Here is a 14,430-nt window from a genome sequence, read left to right on the forward strand (position 1 = left end):
TTTTAATTCCGTTTAATATCTTATGTCAGTCATTTTATCATATTTAAGTTAAATTTTGATATTAAATATGTAAATTTATATAATTATATTTATTCTACTACGATAATAATTAAACATAAATATAAATTTTATATGACATATTTTTAAGCTACAAGTGGAATTTTAATTCATTAAAAGTCCCTTTAAATTTATTTATCTAGGTCCACCACTGATTATTTATAATTATAAGATAGAAAATGAATAAAATTTATTATCGTAGTTATTCAGGCATTATTTATAAAATTTATCATCGTAGTTATTCAGGCATTATTCCTAATTTTTTATTAAATTGACATAATGCTAAATGTTAAACAGCGACGTATACTCGAAAGAAGAATCAATATGGAACTTTGGTTAGCATTGTTTTAGGTCTATAAAAGGATTATAAAGCTAAAGAAAATTAGAGAAATATTAGCAAAGGCAAATTGAATGGCAATGCAATTAGAAGAAGAAGGAGGACTTCAAAATAATTATACAAAAGATGGCACTGTGGATCTTAAAGGAGACCCTATTCTTAGATGCAAACGAGGTGGATGGAGAGCTTGTTCTTTTATTGGTGGTAATTATTTCTCTTCTCTTTTAAATTTCTATTTCTAATTGCAGGGTTGTAAATGAACTAAGCTGGCTGAACTTTAAGATATTCATGTTCGATTCGTTACATGAATAAAGTATTTATAATCGGTTAATGTGTTCATATTCGTTTATTTAAAATGTATAGTGTGTTTATATTCGGTGCATGTTCAATTTGTGTTCATTCGTTTAATAGATCAATACTCAACAGACCCCACCATATAGGTACTCTTGTATCAAGCTCCTAATTTTGAAACGGTAACATTTTTTGTTTCACGTAAATTGCGCATTACACACAAAAATGACACCAATATTCCACAAAAACTTCTCAAAATTTTATATTTTAGTGTTTAAATTTCATTCTTAAAAAGTACTTTTAAAAATCTGAAATTTCATTTTTACAAGGATAAATATATATAAAATCAAACTTTTATACTAATTTGCAGTTCTATCACAACTAAATCTTGCCCCAATGTATTTACAATAAAACATTTTCAACAATTTTAAAAGTATATTAGATAATTTTTATTTTCAATATTAAATTTGAACCCCCTTAAAAGAAATATTTGATTCTGTCACCAGCAGTGATGTGGCTAAATAGGGGCATGACACTTATATGAAAAAAGACAAAGAAAATTCACATAGTCAGTCGTTCAAGTGAGAAGACAGGTCATCTAATTTGACAGAGCTAACCAAAACAATGCTGTATAAATTTAAAGTTTTGGAATTGTTGGGATAAGGTTTAAACTTTACGGATATTTGGAGGAGAGAGAGTAAAATTTGGGGATTTTGGTGAAGATTACCTACTATATAGTAGACAACATAGTTAGATATGGTTAAATACATCTTATAGCCCTTGTACTTAGATATTTTGACTCCTCAGCCCCTTGAAGTTGTTCATTTCATTACTCAAAGTCTAAGATAGTACTAAAAAGAGAGTCAAAACTCAAAAGGCGTATGCACACATATTGACCAAGTTAACGTCAAGTGCAATTTGATTTTTTACTTATTTCTCTTACAAATAACTCCATCAATTGTAAAATAAACTTGCAATTTGAAAGAAATGAAAGGAATTGAAGTGTGAAATGGTATGTATGCAGTGTATGAGGTGCTTGAAAGGATGGCGTATTACGGAATATCGAGCAATTTAGTCCTTTACTTGACAAAAAAGCTTCACCAAGGAACAGTGAAATCAGCAAATAATGTCACAAATTGGGTTGGAACCATCTGGATGACTCCTTTTTTAGGGGCATATGCTGCTGATGCTCTTCTTGGCCGCTACTGGACCATTGCCATCTCTTGCATCATCTATCTCCTTGTACGTTCATTTACTCTTACAATTATCCGAACCAACATATATTAACTTTCAGTTCTGTTCGGTTTTGGACATAAAATTATTAAACTGTACCGAACTAGAAAATGTGGCGAAACCAACCATTTACACTTCAATTAATTAGTTACTTTAATCTGATTGCAGGGTATGTCACTACTAACATTATCAGTATCACTTCCATCACTAAAGCCACCAACTTGTCAGGATACCAATATCAACAATTGCCAAAAGGCTTCAACTCTACAGTTAGCAGTCTTATTTGGTGCCCTCTACACATTAGCTATCGGAACCGGAGGAACCAAACCGAACATTTCGACAATCGGAGCCGATCAATTTGACGATTTCGACCCGAAGGAGAAGAATCAAAAGCTATCATTCTTCAACTGGTGGATGTTCGGCATTTTCTCCGGAACACTGTTTGCTAACACTGTACTGGTTTATATTCAGGATAACATTGGGTGGTCATTAGGTTTTGGTTTACCCACTCTTGGTCTTTTGATTTCGATTACTGTTTTCTTGGCTGGTACGCCTTTTTATAGACATAAAGTGCTGTGTGGTAGTCCGTTTATGAAAATGGGTATGGTGATTGTTGCTGCTATCAGAAAAATGAAGGTGGCTGTTCCTAATGATTCTAAGGAACTTTATGAGCTTGATTTGGATGAATATGCCAAGAATGGAAAGTTTAGGATTGATTCTACACCCGGCTTAAGGTGTGTCAAAATTAATTTAGTCAAACAGAACCAAACTAAAAACTGATTTAAAATCGAACTGAAACAAAATTTATAAGAAGTATAATTTTTTTTTAAAAAGTGAACTAGTCATAATATTTAATAAGGATATGTAATGAAAAAAAAAAAGATAATTTTTTACAAATTTAAAATATTAATTGATTTTAATAAAATTTGTGAAAATGACATAGTGGACAAATATTTTAAAACAAAAAAAAATATTTTCTAAAATTTAATATTGACCCATTATATTTAAATATTCGGTCAATCTATACTCTTTATTATAAAATAAATGGTGTAGATTAACTTAACATAATGGGAACTTTTTTTTATCTACATCATTCATTTTGTAATGAAGAGTGTGAATTTTAATCAACTTAAAAAGATCATAATCCTTTTTTATGTACTTAAATAGTTAAAATGAACGATATGTTAATTTGGTATTTGCATCCTCAATTTAATACTTTTTAATTTTTATTTAAATTGCTTTTCTATAAGAAATTACTTTGTATTTTGATAAAAATTAATAACCGAACCAAGTTGATTATATCTCTTTAATTCAATTCTATTTTATTTTCTTCAAAAACCGACAAGTTTTGAGATTTTTACTATCACACCAAATCCACGCCCCAACTTATGATTGTGTTGCACGAAAATTTATCCAGTCCTATTCTTTTCAGTGTTTCCTTTTTATTTTCTTATGAAATAGTAATTTCTTTTTATTTATATTCCAATTTGTAAAAATCTGTTTTACCATTTTCCATTTGCTCATTTTTATTTCATAGTTTCTGTTTTCGTGCAACGTAGGTTTTACGAGAAAATTTCTGATGGACTGGGTTTAAACAGAGGTCTTTTCAAGATTGTTCAAATTTTAAGTCATCTTGTAATAAATATAAATGCAGGTTTCTGAATAGAGCAGCAGTGAAAACAAGTTCAACTGATGCATGGATGCTTAGTTCAGTTACTCAAGTAGAAGAAACTAAGCAAATGCTAAGAATGATCCCTGTTATGATTATCACAATTGTTCCAAGCACAATGATTGCTCAAACTAATACTCTTTTCGTCAAGCAAGGAACTACTCTCGACAGAAAGATCGGCAGTTTTAAGATCCCTCCGGCAAGTTTATCAGGATTTATAACGATATCAATGCTTATTTCCGTTGTTCTTTACGATAAATTCTTCGTCAGGATTATGCAAAAATGGACAAATAATCCGAGAGGTATTACTCTTCTTCAGAGAATGGGAACTGGCCTGATTTTCCATATCATAATCATGATTATTGCATCAATTACGGAAATGTACCGACTTAAATCAGCGAAAGAATTTGGTTTAGTTAACGGAGGGCAAATCCCATTAACGATATTCATTTTACTTCCTCAGTTTGTTTTGATGGGAGTGGCTGACGCGTTTTTAGAAGTCGCCAAGATTGAATTCTTCTACGATCAAGCTCCCGAGAGCATGAAGAGTCTCGGTACTTCTTATTCGACTACGAGTCTCGGAATTGGAAATTTTCTTAGCAGTTTTCTTCTATCGACAGTTTCTGATCTGACTAGTAGGAACGGCCGTCAGGGTTGGATTTTGAATAACTTGAATGCTTCTCATCTAGACTACTACTACGCGTTCTTTGCGATAATCAATTTCGTCAACTTTATTTTCTTCCTGGTTGTGCTCAAATTTTATGTGTATAAAGCTGAAGTTTCGGATTCTATGGAAGTACTGGCAGAAGAACTGCAGAAAATGAAAGCTCCAAACCAGGAAGTTTCATCGACTTGAAAGTCTATCAAGGAGTCAACCTTTTTGATTTTCCTCTTTAATACACAGAAAAATTGATATGTATTAAACCTGAACAAGTAATACCTAAACTGAGCAGCTCAAGTCATAGATTGAGCAATGTAGATCTCAGCGTAATATGTATCTAAACCCGAATCTGAAAAAGACGATATGAGGAATAAAATTTCCACCTAAAGAACATGTATCGTCACACACACTTGTATAGTCATAACGGAAAGTACACCTCAATATCAACCCAGTAATTGATATTCCCTCCATTCTGAAATAGTTGTCGCTTTAGCTATTTTCATACAAATTAAGAAATCAATAAATATGTCTAAAATTATAAGTATTTTTACTAAATTAGCCCTTCTTGAAACTTGTTAACATTAATTAATATGACTTTTTATTTGTATTTTTGTATTCTTTCAATAAATTAATGAAGGATATATGTGGAAAAATAGCAATAAATGCTTTCTTGGTATTCTAAAATGACAAGTATTATGGAACAAAAAAATCTCCCTAAAGCGACAACTATTTTAGAATGGAGAGAGTATAAAAAGTTGACATTAAAATCCCTTTGTTGTTCCTTTAACGTTTATTCCATATTTGTAGGATCAAGCACCAATTCTAAACGCCAACCTCGATCAAGGGCGGAACTATTAAGGGACTTGAATAAGTTCTATAGTCTAGAATACTATCCAAACATTTCAAAAGAAAGAGGTAGAATATATAGTTTAGGGTTAAGATCGGGATACCGGGAGGTTGAAAAGCGACTAAATGATCATATATATATTATTGAGGAAATTAGAGGGGCACTTGATTTATGAAACTAATCACATAAATATGGGATATGGTAATTTTTAACAACAATACTTACTAAACTTTAAGATTTTGAAAAATACGTAGTAAACTTCAATCTTTTCAAAAATTGTATGTCTTCGGTTGGCAAAACATGGTGGGCTTCACGTGCGGATTTTTGATGAAAACATTCCTTGTATCGATTTTTTTTCCAAATTTATACTCCTTTCCGAAGTATTTTCATTTTCGTGACTGGGTCTACCCAATCCACAAAACCATTTTGCGGATCGGTTACCAATCTGCAAAATGGTTCTACGGATTGGTGGCTAATCAGCCACGTGGCTGATTAGCCACTAATCAGAAGCAATCCGCATAATCATTTTGCGGATTGCTGCCTAAGATTTTCTCCCATGGCAGGAAATCATTTGAAGCAGGGATTGCTTCCTATAAAATGATGGGAAATTTTATTTTTCATCACACCACATTTTATTCTTAAAAAAAATTGAAGCGTTTCTTTACTGTGAGGGTTATTTATTTTTGAGCTTTCTCAGGCGTACTTTTTCAGAGCACCGTAATTGCTTTTGAGGACTGCCAGAAGATTGTTTATTCATTTTTTGTAGTTATTATAGAAATATATTAGATTAATTTTTTTATAGATTCAGGATTTAGGGTTTTTGTTGTTAGTAAAATATTAGATTTTAAGAAAAATGTAATACCCCGTACTTTTCCAGTTAGTTCCGATGAATTTTTCGATGTGTTTTAGCTTGTTTCTCAGTGGTTTGATTCCTTGGGATTGTGGTTTGGTTTATTATATTGATTTAATTGGTTTCTGAGTTTTAGCTAGTAATTGTTCGATAAACAATTAATTTCGATAAAAAATTAATTTCGGCAACATAAAGTATCCGAATGATTTTATGTTTCAATGTCAGATTAATAATAATTTTATGACACTTTTACATAAAAATTAATAGATTTTACAGATATGTCGTAAATTATTTTTATTAAAGTCTAATTGTTTATTTTTGAATAATTATAACTTTTTATGATCCAAATATTAATGAAATTGGAGATAGAGGTGTTGGTGTAGGACCAGAATATGAGATATAAAATGAAATTGTAATTTTAAGTCAAGTTAAAATTTATAGTTTTAAATAATTATGAGGGTGTAGATAAATCATTCAAAATAAAGAATGGCATAGTTGGATATTTTATATTTATATTATCTGCACTATCTAATGAATTTCTGATTTTTCTTTTTGTTAGGAATCTAATTGGTTGTGAAAACAAACCAATTATGAGAACAACCCAACCCACTATAGTTACCAGTTTAATAAGTATTGAGTTGGTTTTAATGGTCAAGATTAGATGAAGGGTTATTAAGAAAGGAAAGTACTTAACCCTATTTTGTTTAATAAGTTTCCGATTAAGAAGAGTCAATACTAGTACTATTGTTATTTAGGCGTATAAAAAGGATTATAAAGCTAACGAAAATTAGAAAATTAATAGCAAAGGCAAATAAAAATTGAATGGCAATGCAATTAGAAGAAGAAGGAGGACTTCAAAATAATTATACAAAAGATGGCACAGTGGATCTTAGAGGAAATCCTGTTCTTAGATCCAAAAGAGGTGGATGGAGAGCTTGTTCTTTTATTGTTGGTAATTTATTTCTCTTCTCTTTAATTTATTTTTTCTTCTTCTAGGGCATATGCCCTTTTTGTCATATGTCTTTTAATTTTTCCAAGAACAATAAATAAATGTTTGACAGTTTGAGTTAATATAGTACTTAATTGATTTCCTCAAGTATATACATTCCTGTCCCTTTGTAGTATGCATTCATCGGAGGGCTAAGTCAACTAAATTATAACATGTCACTAAAATAGTAACATTATTATAATATCCCTATTAAACGGTGTAAAAAAAATAACAACCATAATTACAATAATGTCACTATTTTAATGAAATATTATAATTTAATTGGTTAGTCTACAGATGACGTGATAGACTGAGTCTACCTAATAATTTTCATCAATTGTAAGATAAATAATTCAAATTAGCCCTTTAATTTATTTATTTTTACAAATAAGTCCATAAATCTAAAACAAACACGGGACAAAGGCCAAGTCAATGTTTTGGATCCCACATCTCACATAGAACTTGTTGAAAGAATTTGGAGGAGCTGTTAAATCCCGTATTAAATGGAAGGCCTGGACGGTGAAATGCCGAAGTTAGTCTCCACAAGAGTTTACTCATACGATCGGGCTCCATCCCTAAATGAGGTCGGACTCCGCCAGGAGTTCCCTCGTTAACAAAATTAACAATAATATTCATTATTGGAAATTTAAAAATTGAAAGAAATGAATGAATTTGAAGTATGAAATGTGTGAATATTGCAGTGTATGAGGTGTTTGAAAGGATGGCATATTACGGAATATCTAGCAATTTGGTGCTATACTTGACAAAAAAGTTTCACGAAGGAACGGTGGAATCAGCAAATAATGTGACGAATTGGGTTGGAACCATATGGATGGCTCCTATTTTGGGTGCATATGTTGCTGATGCTCTTCTTGGCCGCTACTGGACCTTTCTTATCTCTTGCATCATCTATCTCTCTGTAAGTTCATTTATACTCCTCATATATTTCCCTAATTTCAATTGCTGATTAAAGACCGGAACGAACCGGCCGGTTCAATCACGAACCGGGCAACTGTTTAGTCCAAGAAACACAAAAAACAGGAAACCCGATCCATTCATATTGGACCGGGTTGAATTGGGAGAATTGGATCAAATGAGTGGTTGAACCGATAGTTGAACTGGACATAGAAAATTAACGACAAACGAATCCGTCGGTGTTGCTAATTTTTATCAAACTAGATATCGCTTGCGATACCGGTTCAACTATTTTAAGATATTGATCTCAACCACTAAAATTTGAGGGTGCAAAAATCGAACAAACTAGAAAATCAAGCCGACCCGACAAGTTTTTTTGTTTTGAATTGATGTATTACAAAATAAAATAAAATAGTATTTTGGTTTAGTTTGATATCTAACATAAAAAGATTAGCTAAATTCAAATATAAATCAAATTGAAATAATCGAATTGTAAAATATTGACTAACCTGATCAATTTTGTTCGATTCTTTTTACAAAAATTTAATGTTTAAAATGTGGTTTAGTTTAGTTCAATTTGAACTAAATGTATTTTCCTAACTTAAACATTATTTAAAGGATTAATATCATAAAAATTCACCAACTTTACACGTTTTCTAATTTTAATCACGCAGTTTAAATTTTCTCATTTTCATACACGAATTACCACTTTTTCTCAAATTCATGCACGATGCTGAGGTGTCACGGCTCAATTTGATATTTAAAAATAAAATTGTGGATAATTTGACCTAAAATTGAAAAGTTTTGGGGTTAGTTGTTTAAAAAGTAAAAATTAAGTTAAATGACCCAATGTTACAATTCAGGGGGTGCGTTGACCCTTTTTTCCAATTTGGTATTATAAATAAATTATTTTATTTTACAACATACAAATTTTTAAATATGTCAGAAAAAAAGTTAAGAGACTAAAATATTTGAATATGATTGCAGGGTATGTCATTACTAACACTATCAGTATCACTTCCATCACTAAAACCCCCAACCTGTCAAGATCCTAATATTGAAAATTGCCAAAAGGCTTCAACTTTACAAGTAGCAGTATTTTTCGGAGCACTCTACATATTAGCCATCGGAACCGGAGGAACCAAACCGAACATATCGACAATTGGAGCCGATCAATTCGACGATTTCAACCCCAAAGAGAAAAATCAAAAGCTGTCATTCTTCAACTGGTGGTGGTGCAGCATTTTCTGCGGAACACTGTTTGCTAACACAGTACTAGTTTATATTCAGGACAATGTTGGGTGGTCATTAGGCTATGGTTTACCCACTCTCGGGCTATTGTTTTCGATTACGGTTTTCTTGCTTGGTACGCCTTTTTATAGACACAAAGTGCCGTCTGGTAGTCCGTTTACGAAAATGGCTATGGTGATCGTTGGTGCTGTCAGAAAAATAAAGGTGGTTGTTCCAAATGATCCTAAGGAACTTTATGAGCTTGATTTGGATGAGTATGCAAGGAATGGAAAGTTTAGGATTGATTCTACATCCGGGTTAAGGTGCATTTAAAATTCTATAGTCTTAATAGTTAATTCGATTAGGTTTCGATGGAACAGATTGATTAAAAAATCGAACCGACCAAATAAATCAAATTGAAAAGGATTAGTTCGATTCGCTAATTATATCTTCTTTTTTTCCAAAAACTGGTGCTCATCGATTTTAAATTTTGAAAAATTGAATAACCTGTAAAATCAAATCAAAAATGGATGGTTCAATCTACTAATGATTATTTTTCAAAGAATTGGTCTGATTTGATTTTTAATTTTGGAAAAATAAAAAAACAGTATTGTTTATGTTGATTGATCCAATTCGTAACTTCGAGCTTTTAGTAAGATTCTCCCGCGGAATACGATAGCGATAGAAAGTTGTGAACTACATATATATAATATAATTTTAAAATAAATAACATTATTTTCATATGTATTCAAATAGTTAAAAATGTTTGATATATGTTGATTTTTCTGGATTTGATTTCTAAATTTGACCTCTTAATTTTAAGAAATAGAAAATAGAAGTACTCTTATATTTAATAAAACTGAAAAACGACCCAACCTGAATTTTATCCCTTTAATTCGATTTAGTTTTATTTTTTTTCAAAAACTGGTTGGTTTTAGACATTTTTAATATCAAATCAAACTTAAATGCCGAATGCACACTCCTGCTGTATTTAATAAAACTGAACCATCCGTTTTACCATTTTATTTTTTCATTTAAGTTTTCGAGCAAAACCTTTTGGTAGACTGAGTTTAAACATAGGTCTAATTTTGAAGATAGTACAAATTCTAATAAGTCATGTTGCTGTACTTTTAAATGCAGGTTTCTAAACAAAGCAGCAGTGAAAACAGGTTCAAGAGATGCATGGATGCTTAGTTCAGTTACTCAAGTAGAAGAAACTAAACAAATGCTAAGAATGATCCCTGTTTTGATTATTACATTTGTTCCAAGCATAATGATTGCTCAAATCAACACTCTTTTTGTCAAGCAAGGAGCTACTCTCGACAGAAACATTGGCAGCTTCAAGATCCCACCTGCAAGTTTATTAGGATTTGTAACGATAGCAATGCTTATTTCCGTCGTTCTTTATGACAGATTCTTCGTCAGGATTATGCAAAAATGGACAAATAATCCTAGAGGCATCACGCTTCTTCAGAGAATGGGAATTGGCCTCATTTTCCATACCGTAATCATGATTATTGCCTCAATTACAGAAATGTACAGGCTTAAATCAGCGAAAAAATTTGGTGTAGTTAATGGAGGGCAGATCCCGGTAACAATATTCATTTTACTTCCTCAGTTTGTTCTGATGGGTGTGGCTGACGCGTTTTTAGAAGTCGCCAAACTTGAATTCTTCTACGATCAAGCTCCTGAGAGCATGAAGAGTCTCGGCACTTCTTATTCGACTACGAGTTACGGAATTGGAAATTATCTTAGTAGTTTTATTCTGTCGACAGTTTCTGATCTGACTAGTAGGAACGGTCATCAGGGTTGGATTTTGAATAACTTGAATGCTTCTCATCTAGACTACTACTACGCGTTCTTCGCAATACTCAATTTCGTCAACTTCATATTCTTCTTGGTTGTGCTTAAGTTTTATGTGTATAAAGCTGAAGTTTCTGATTCCATGGAAGTACTGGCCAAAGAATTACAGAAAGCGAAAACACCGAACCAGGAATGTCCAATAATAGATCACAAATGTAAAAGAAAAGATAATCTGTATATAAAACCAAGCTGAAATTCAAGAATAGTACTGCTTAATTATTAGATTGACTTAAAAGTCTATCAATGAGTCAACTTTTTTAATTTTCTTCTTTAATACACAGAAAACTTGATATACTTATGCCTGAACAAGTAATACCTAAACCTGAGCAGCTCAAGTCATAGATTGAGCAATGTAGATCTCGTAGTAACATGTATCTAAACCCGAACCCAAAAAAGACAGTATGAGGAATAAAATATCCACCTAAAGAACGTGTATCGTCACATGCACATGTACGGTCATAACGGAAAGTACACCTTTGACATCAATATCAATACAATAATTGATGTAAAAATATTGTCGCTGGAAAATCCCTTTGCTGTTCCTTTAACGTTTACTCCAAATCTATAGGATCGAGCACTAACTCTAAACGCCAACCTCGATCAAGGGCAGAACTACTAAGGGACTTAGATAAGTTCTAGTCTGGACTGCTATCCAAAAATTTCAAAAGAAGAAGGCAGGATATATAGTCTAGGGTTAAATCCGGGCTGCCAGGAGGTTAAAAACGGACTAAATGATTATATATTATTTAGTCCGGACTGAAAAAAATTCCGATTTTGTCGTTAAAAAGCTCTCCACCGATAGAATATCGAGTACAACAGCAATATCTCTCAATGTTCCTTTTCTCTTCAAGTATGGGCTAATAATCACCCATGGCCCCTTAACTTTAGGGGTACGGGCGCTAAACCCCCTGATATTTAAAAACGGGCGCTAAACCTCCTGAACTTTGTGGCGGCGCTCACAAAAGCCCTTTAGGACAAAAATACCCCTGGCGTCGTCTTTTGTTTGGCGACTGTCTTTTAAAACAGAAAAAAAAATTGACAGCACCAAGTGTCAGATGACATGTCATCAAAAGACAAAAAAAATGAAAATACCCAAAACACCCGTAAATATAATATCTGATTAAATCAAAATATCCCTAAAATCCAACCCAAAAAAAACCCAACCTAACTCAATCTAATTCAAACCATTTGGTCAACCTTCCATCACTGACCCGACCACAGCCACCACCACCGCCACCGAAAAATTTTCCGGTCATCTTCTCTTATTCGAAGATGACCGGAAAATTTTCCGGCGGCGGTCAGGTGGTCGAGTAGGGGTAATGGTCGGGTTAGTTGCTAGGTTAATTCATTAGATTAGATTGAGTTGATTTATTTTTTGTCTTTTTCTAAATTAAATTAGGGGTATTTTGGGTATTTTAAATTTTTAAGGTATATTTTTGACGTGTCAGATGATATGACAGTGTCAGTTTTTTTTAAATGACAATTGACTGAAAAAATGGCGCCAGCGGTATTCTCGTCATATTTGGAGCAAAATGGCTTTTGTAAGTGCCGCCACAAAAATCAGGGAGTTTAACGCCCGTTTTTAAACATCATGGGGTTTAGCGTCCGTATCTCCAAAATTAAGGGGACATGGGTGATTATTAGCCTCATAGTTTTGTTTTGAAATGTAAAATTTAACTTTTTAAAGACTTGACTTTAAAAATAAAGAATTTCCTTTTGAAATTGGAAAGTGAAATTGATTCGCTTTTTGTTGTGTTAGTGTTTAACTGTTTATTATCTATCTATCTATATCTATCTATATTTATACCATATATAAACGCATGAATGGCGGAATGGACAAATTTACTGAATAATCATTTTCAATTTACTACTAAATAAAAATTTTATAGTCATTAACTAATTAGTAATTAGATTAATCACTATTATAATTAAAGTCCTAACTAGAATAGGTAGCTAAATTATCTACAATTTAGTTTTAGTATGTAAAAAATAACTAAATTGTCTCCAAATTAGTAAGAATATCTATCTTTTAGTTTGGTTGAACTACAAAATTAAAGTACTGTATTTGGTTAATATATTAGTATTTAAATTTCTACCTTAAAATTAAGTTAATTATGATTATTATAAAACCAAAAAAAGAACAAATTCAGTATGAAAAAAAAAACTAAATATATTATATTTATTTTTACAAAGATTCTTAACTAATTTAATATTAATTATAAATAAAAAATTGATATAATTATAATAAATTTTCTAATATGTTCACTAACGAGTTAGTTACGAGTTACGTGCATATCACGTAATGCGAAACTAATATATTTAAATATGTATTATGATTTTGTTTTGAAATTTAATTAACAGAGGAAAAATCCCCGTATCAATTTTCATTTTGCTTCCTCAGTTTGTTTTGATGGGACTGGCTGACGCGTTTTTAAAAGTCGCCAAGATTGAATTCTTCTACGATCAAGCTCTTGAGAGTATGAAGAGCTCTGGCACTTCTTATTCAACTACGAGTTTCAGAATTGGAAATTTTCTTAGCAATTTTCTTCTGTCGACAGTTTCTGATCTGACCAGCAATGGTCAGCAGGGTTGGATTTTAATAACTTGAATGCTTCCCATCTAGACTACTATTACGCGTTCTTCGCGATACTCAATTTCGTCAACTTCATTTTCTTCTCGGCTCTGCTTAAATTTTATGTGTATAAAGCTCAAGTTTCTGATTCAATGGAAGTGCTAGCAGAAGAACTACAAAAAGCGAAAGGCTTAATCACCAAAAAACCTTCACCTTTTAGCCCCTTTTCAAATGCACCATGACGTTGCAATTTTGTCAGTTGCACCCTAATTTGCACCTTTGGTTTTCAATTCCACCCTCAAGTATTAAATTGATCTCTTTTTCATTTGAAAAAAATTAAAATAAGTCATCCATTTTTAACTTTTTATGTGGAAAAAAAGTTCAAACGGGTATTTTATAAGGATTTTTATGAATTTTTCCCAAGTGAAAAAAGTACAATTTGATTTTGGGGGGAATTGAAACTCAAAGGTGCGAATCAGGGCGCAACTGACAAAATTGCAACGTCAGGGTGCAACTGAAAAGGGGATAAAATGTGAGGGTTTTTTTGGTGATTAACCAAACCGGGAAGTGTCCTTTACTTGATAGAATTATGAAAGTAGAAGATAAGGTAATTTGTATAGAAATCTAAGCTTAAATTCAAGAATGCTGCTTGATCATCAGATCGAGTTGAAAGTCCATCACTTTTCCTCTCAAACATGACATCGTATGCAATACCTAAGTTATTCCTTGCTGGAAATTGTAAGTAGAGAATATTTAAATCCATATATATATATGAAATTATAGAATTATAACATCGTTATATTCTATTATAGGGGTAGAATTGGATAAATTAAAGCTATTGTATTAAATACATAATGTAGATTTTAAACAAGAGGCACATAGAGGAAGGTTATTTCAAGTATAACTATTTCATAAAC

General features: G+C 31.9%; 2 protein-coding genes across 2 annotated transcripts; both read left to right on the top strand.

Annotated features, from left to right (window-relative positions):
* The first annotated feature begins 454 nt into the window (after positions 1-454).
* Positions 455-4,726, top strand: LOC126667506 (protein NRT1/ PTR FAMILY 5.2-like). The gene is made up of 4 exons (XM_050360494.2): positions 455-598; positions 1,710-1,927; positions 2,087-2,652; positions 3,573-4,726. Exons 1-4 carry the CDS (start codon positions 469-471, stop codon positions 4,441-4,443), a joined length of 1,785 nt encoding a protein of 594 aa, XP_050216451.1. The 5' UTR covers positions 455-468; the 3' UTR covers positions 4,444-4,726.
* A 2,041-nt stretch (positions 4,727-6,767) lies between these two features.
* LOC126668092 (protein NRT1/ PTR FAMILY 5.2-like) lies at positions 6,768-11,140 on the top strand. Its single transcript, XM_050361309.2, has 4 exons — positions 6,768-6,897; positions 7,635-7,852; positions 8,836-9,401; positions 10,219-11,140. Exons 1-4 carry the CDS (start codon positions 6,768-6,770, stop codon positions 11,132-11,134), a joined length of 1,830 nt encoding a protein of 609 aa, XP_050217266.1. The 3' UTR covers positions 11,135-11,140.
* The last annotated feature ends 3,290 nt before the right edge of the window (positions 11,141-14,430 follow it).

The sequence above is a fragment of the Mercurialis annua genome, linkage group LG2 (assembly GCF_937616625.2).
Source record: "Mercurialis annua linkage group LG2, ddMerAnnu1.2, whole genome shotgun sequence".
Classification (NCBI taxonomy): domain Eukaryota; kingdom Viridiplantae; phylum Streptophyta; class Magnoliopsida; order Malpighiales; family Euphorbiaceae; genus Mercurialis; species Mercurialis annua.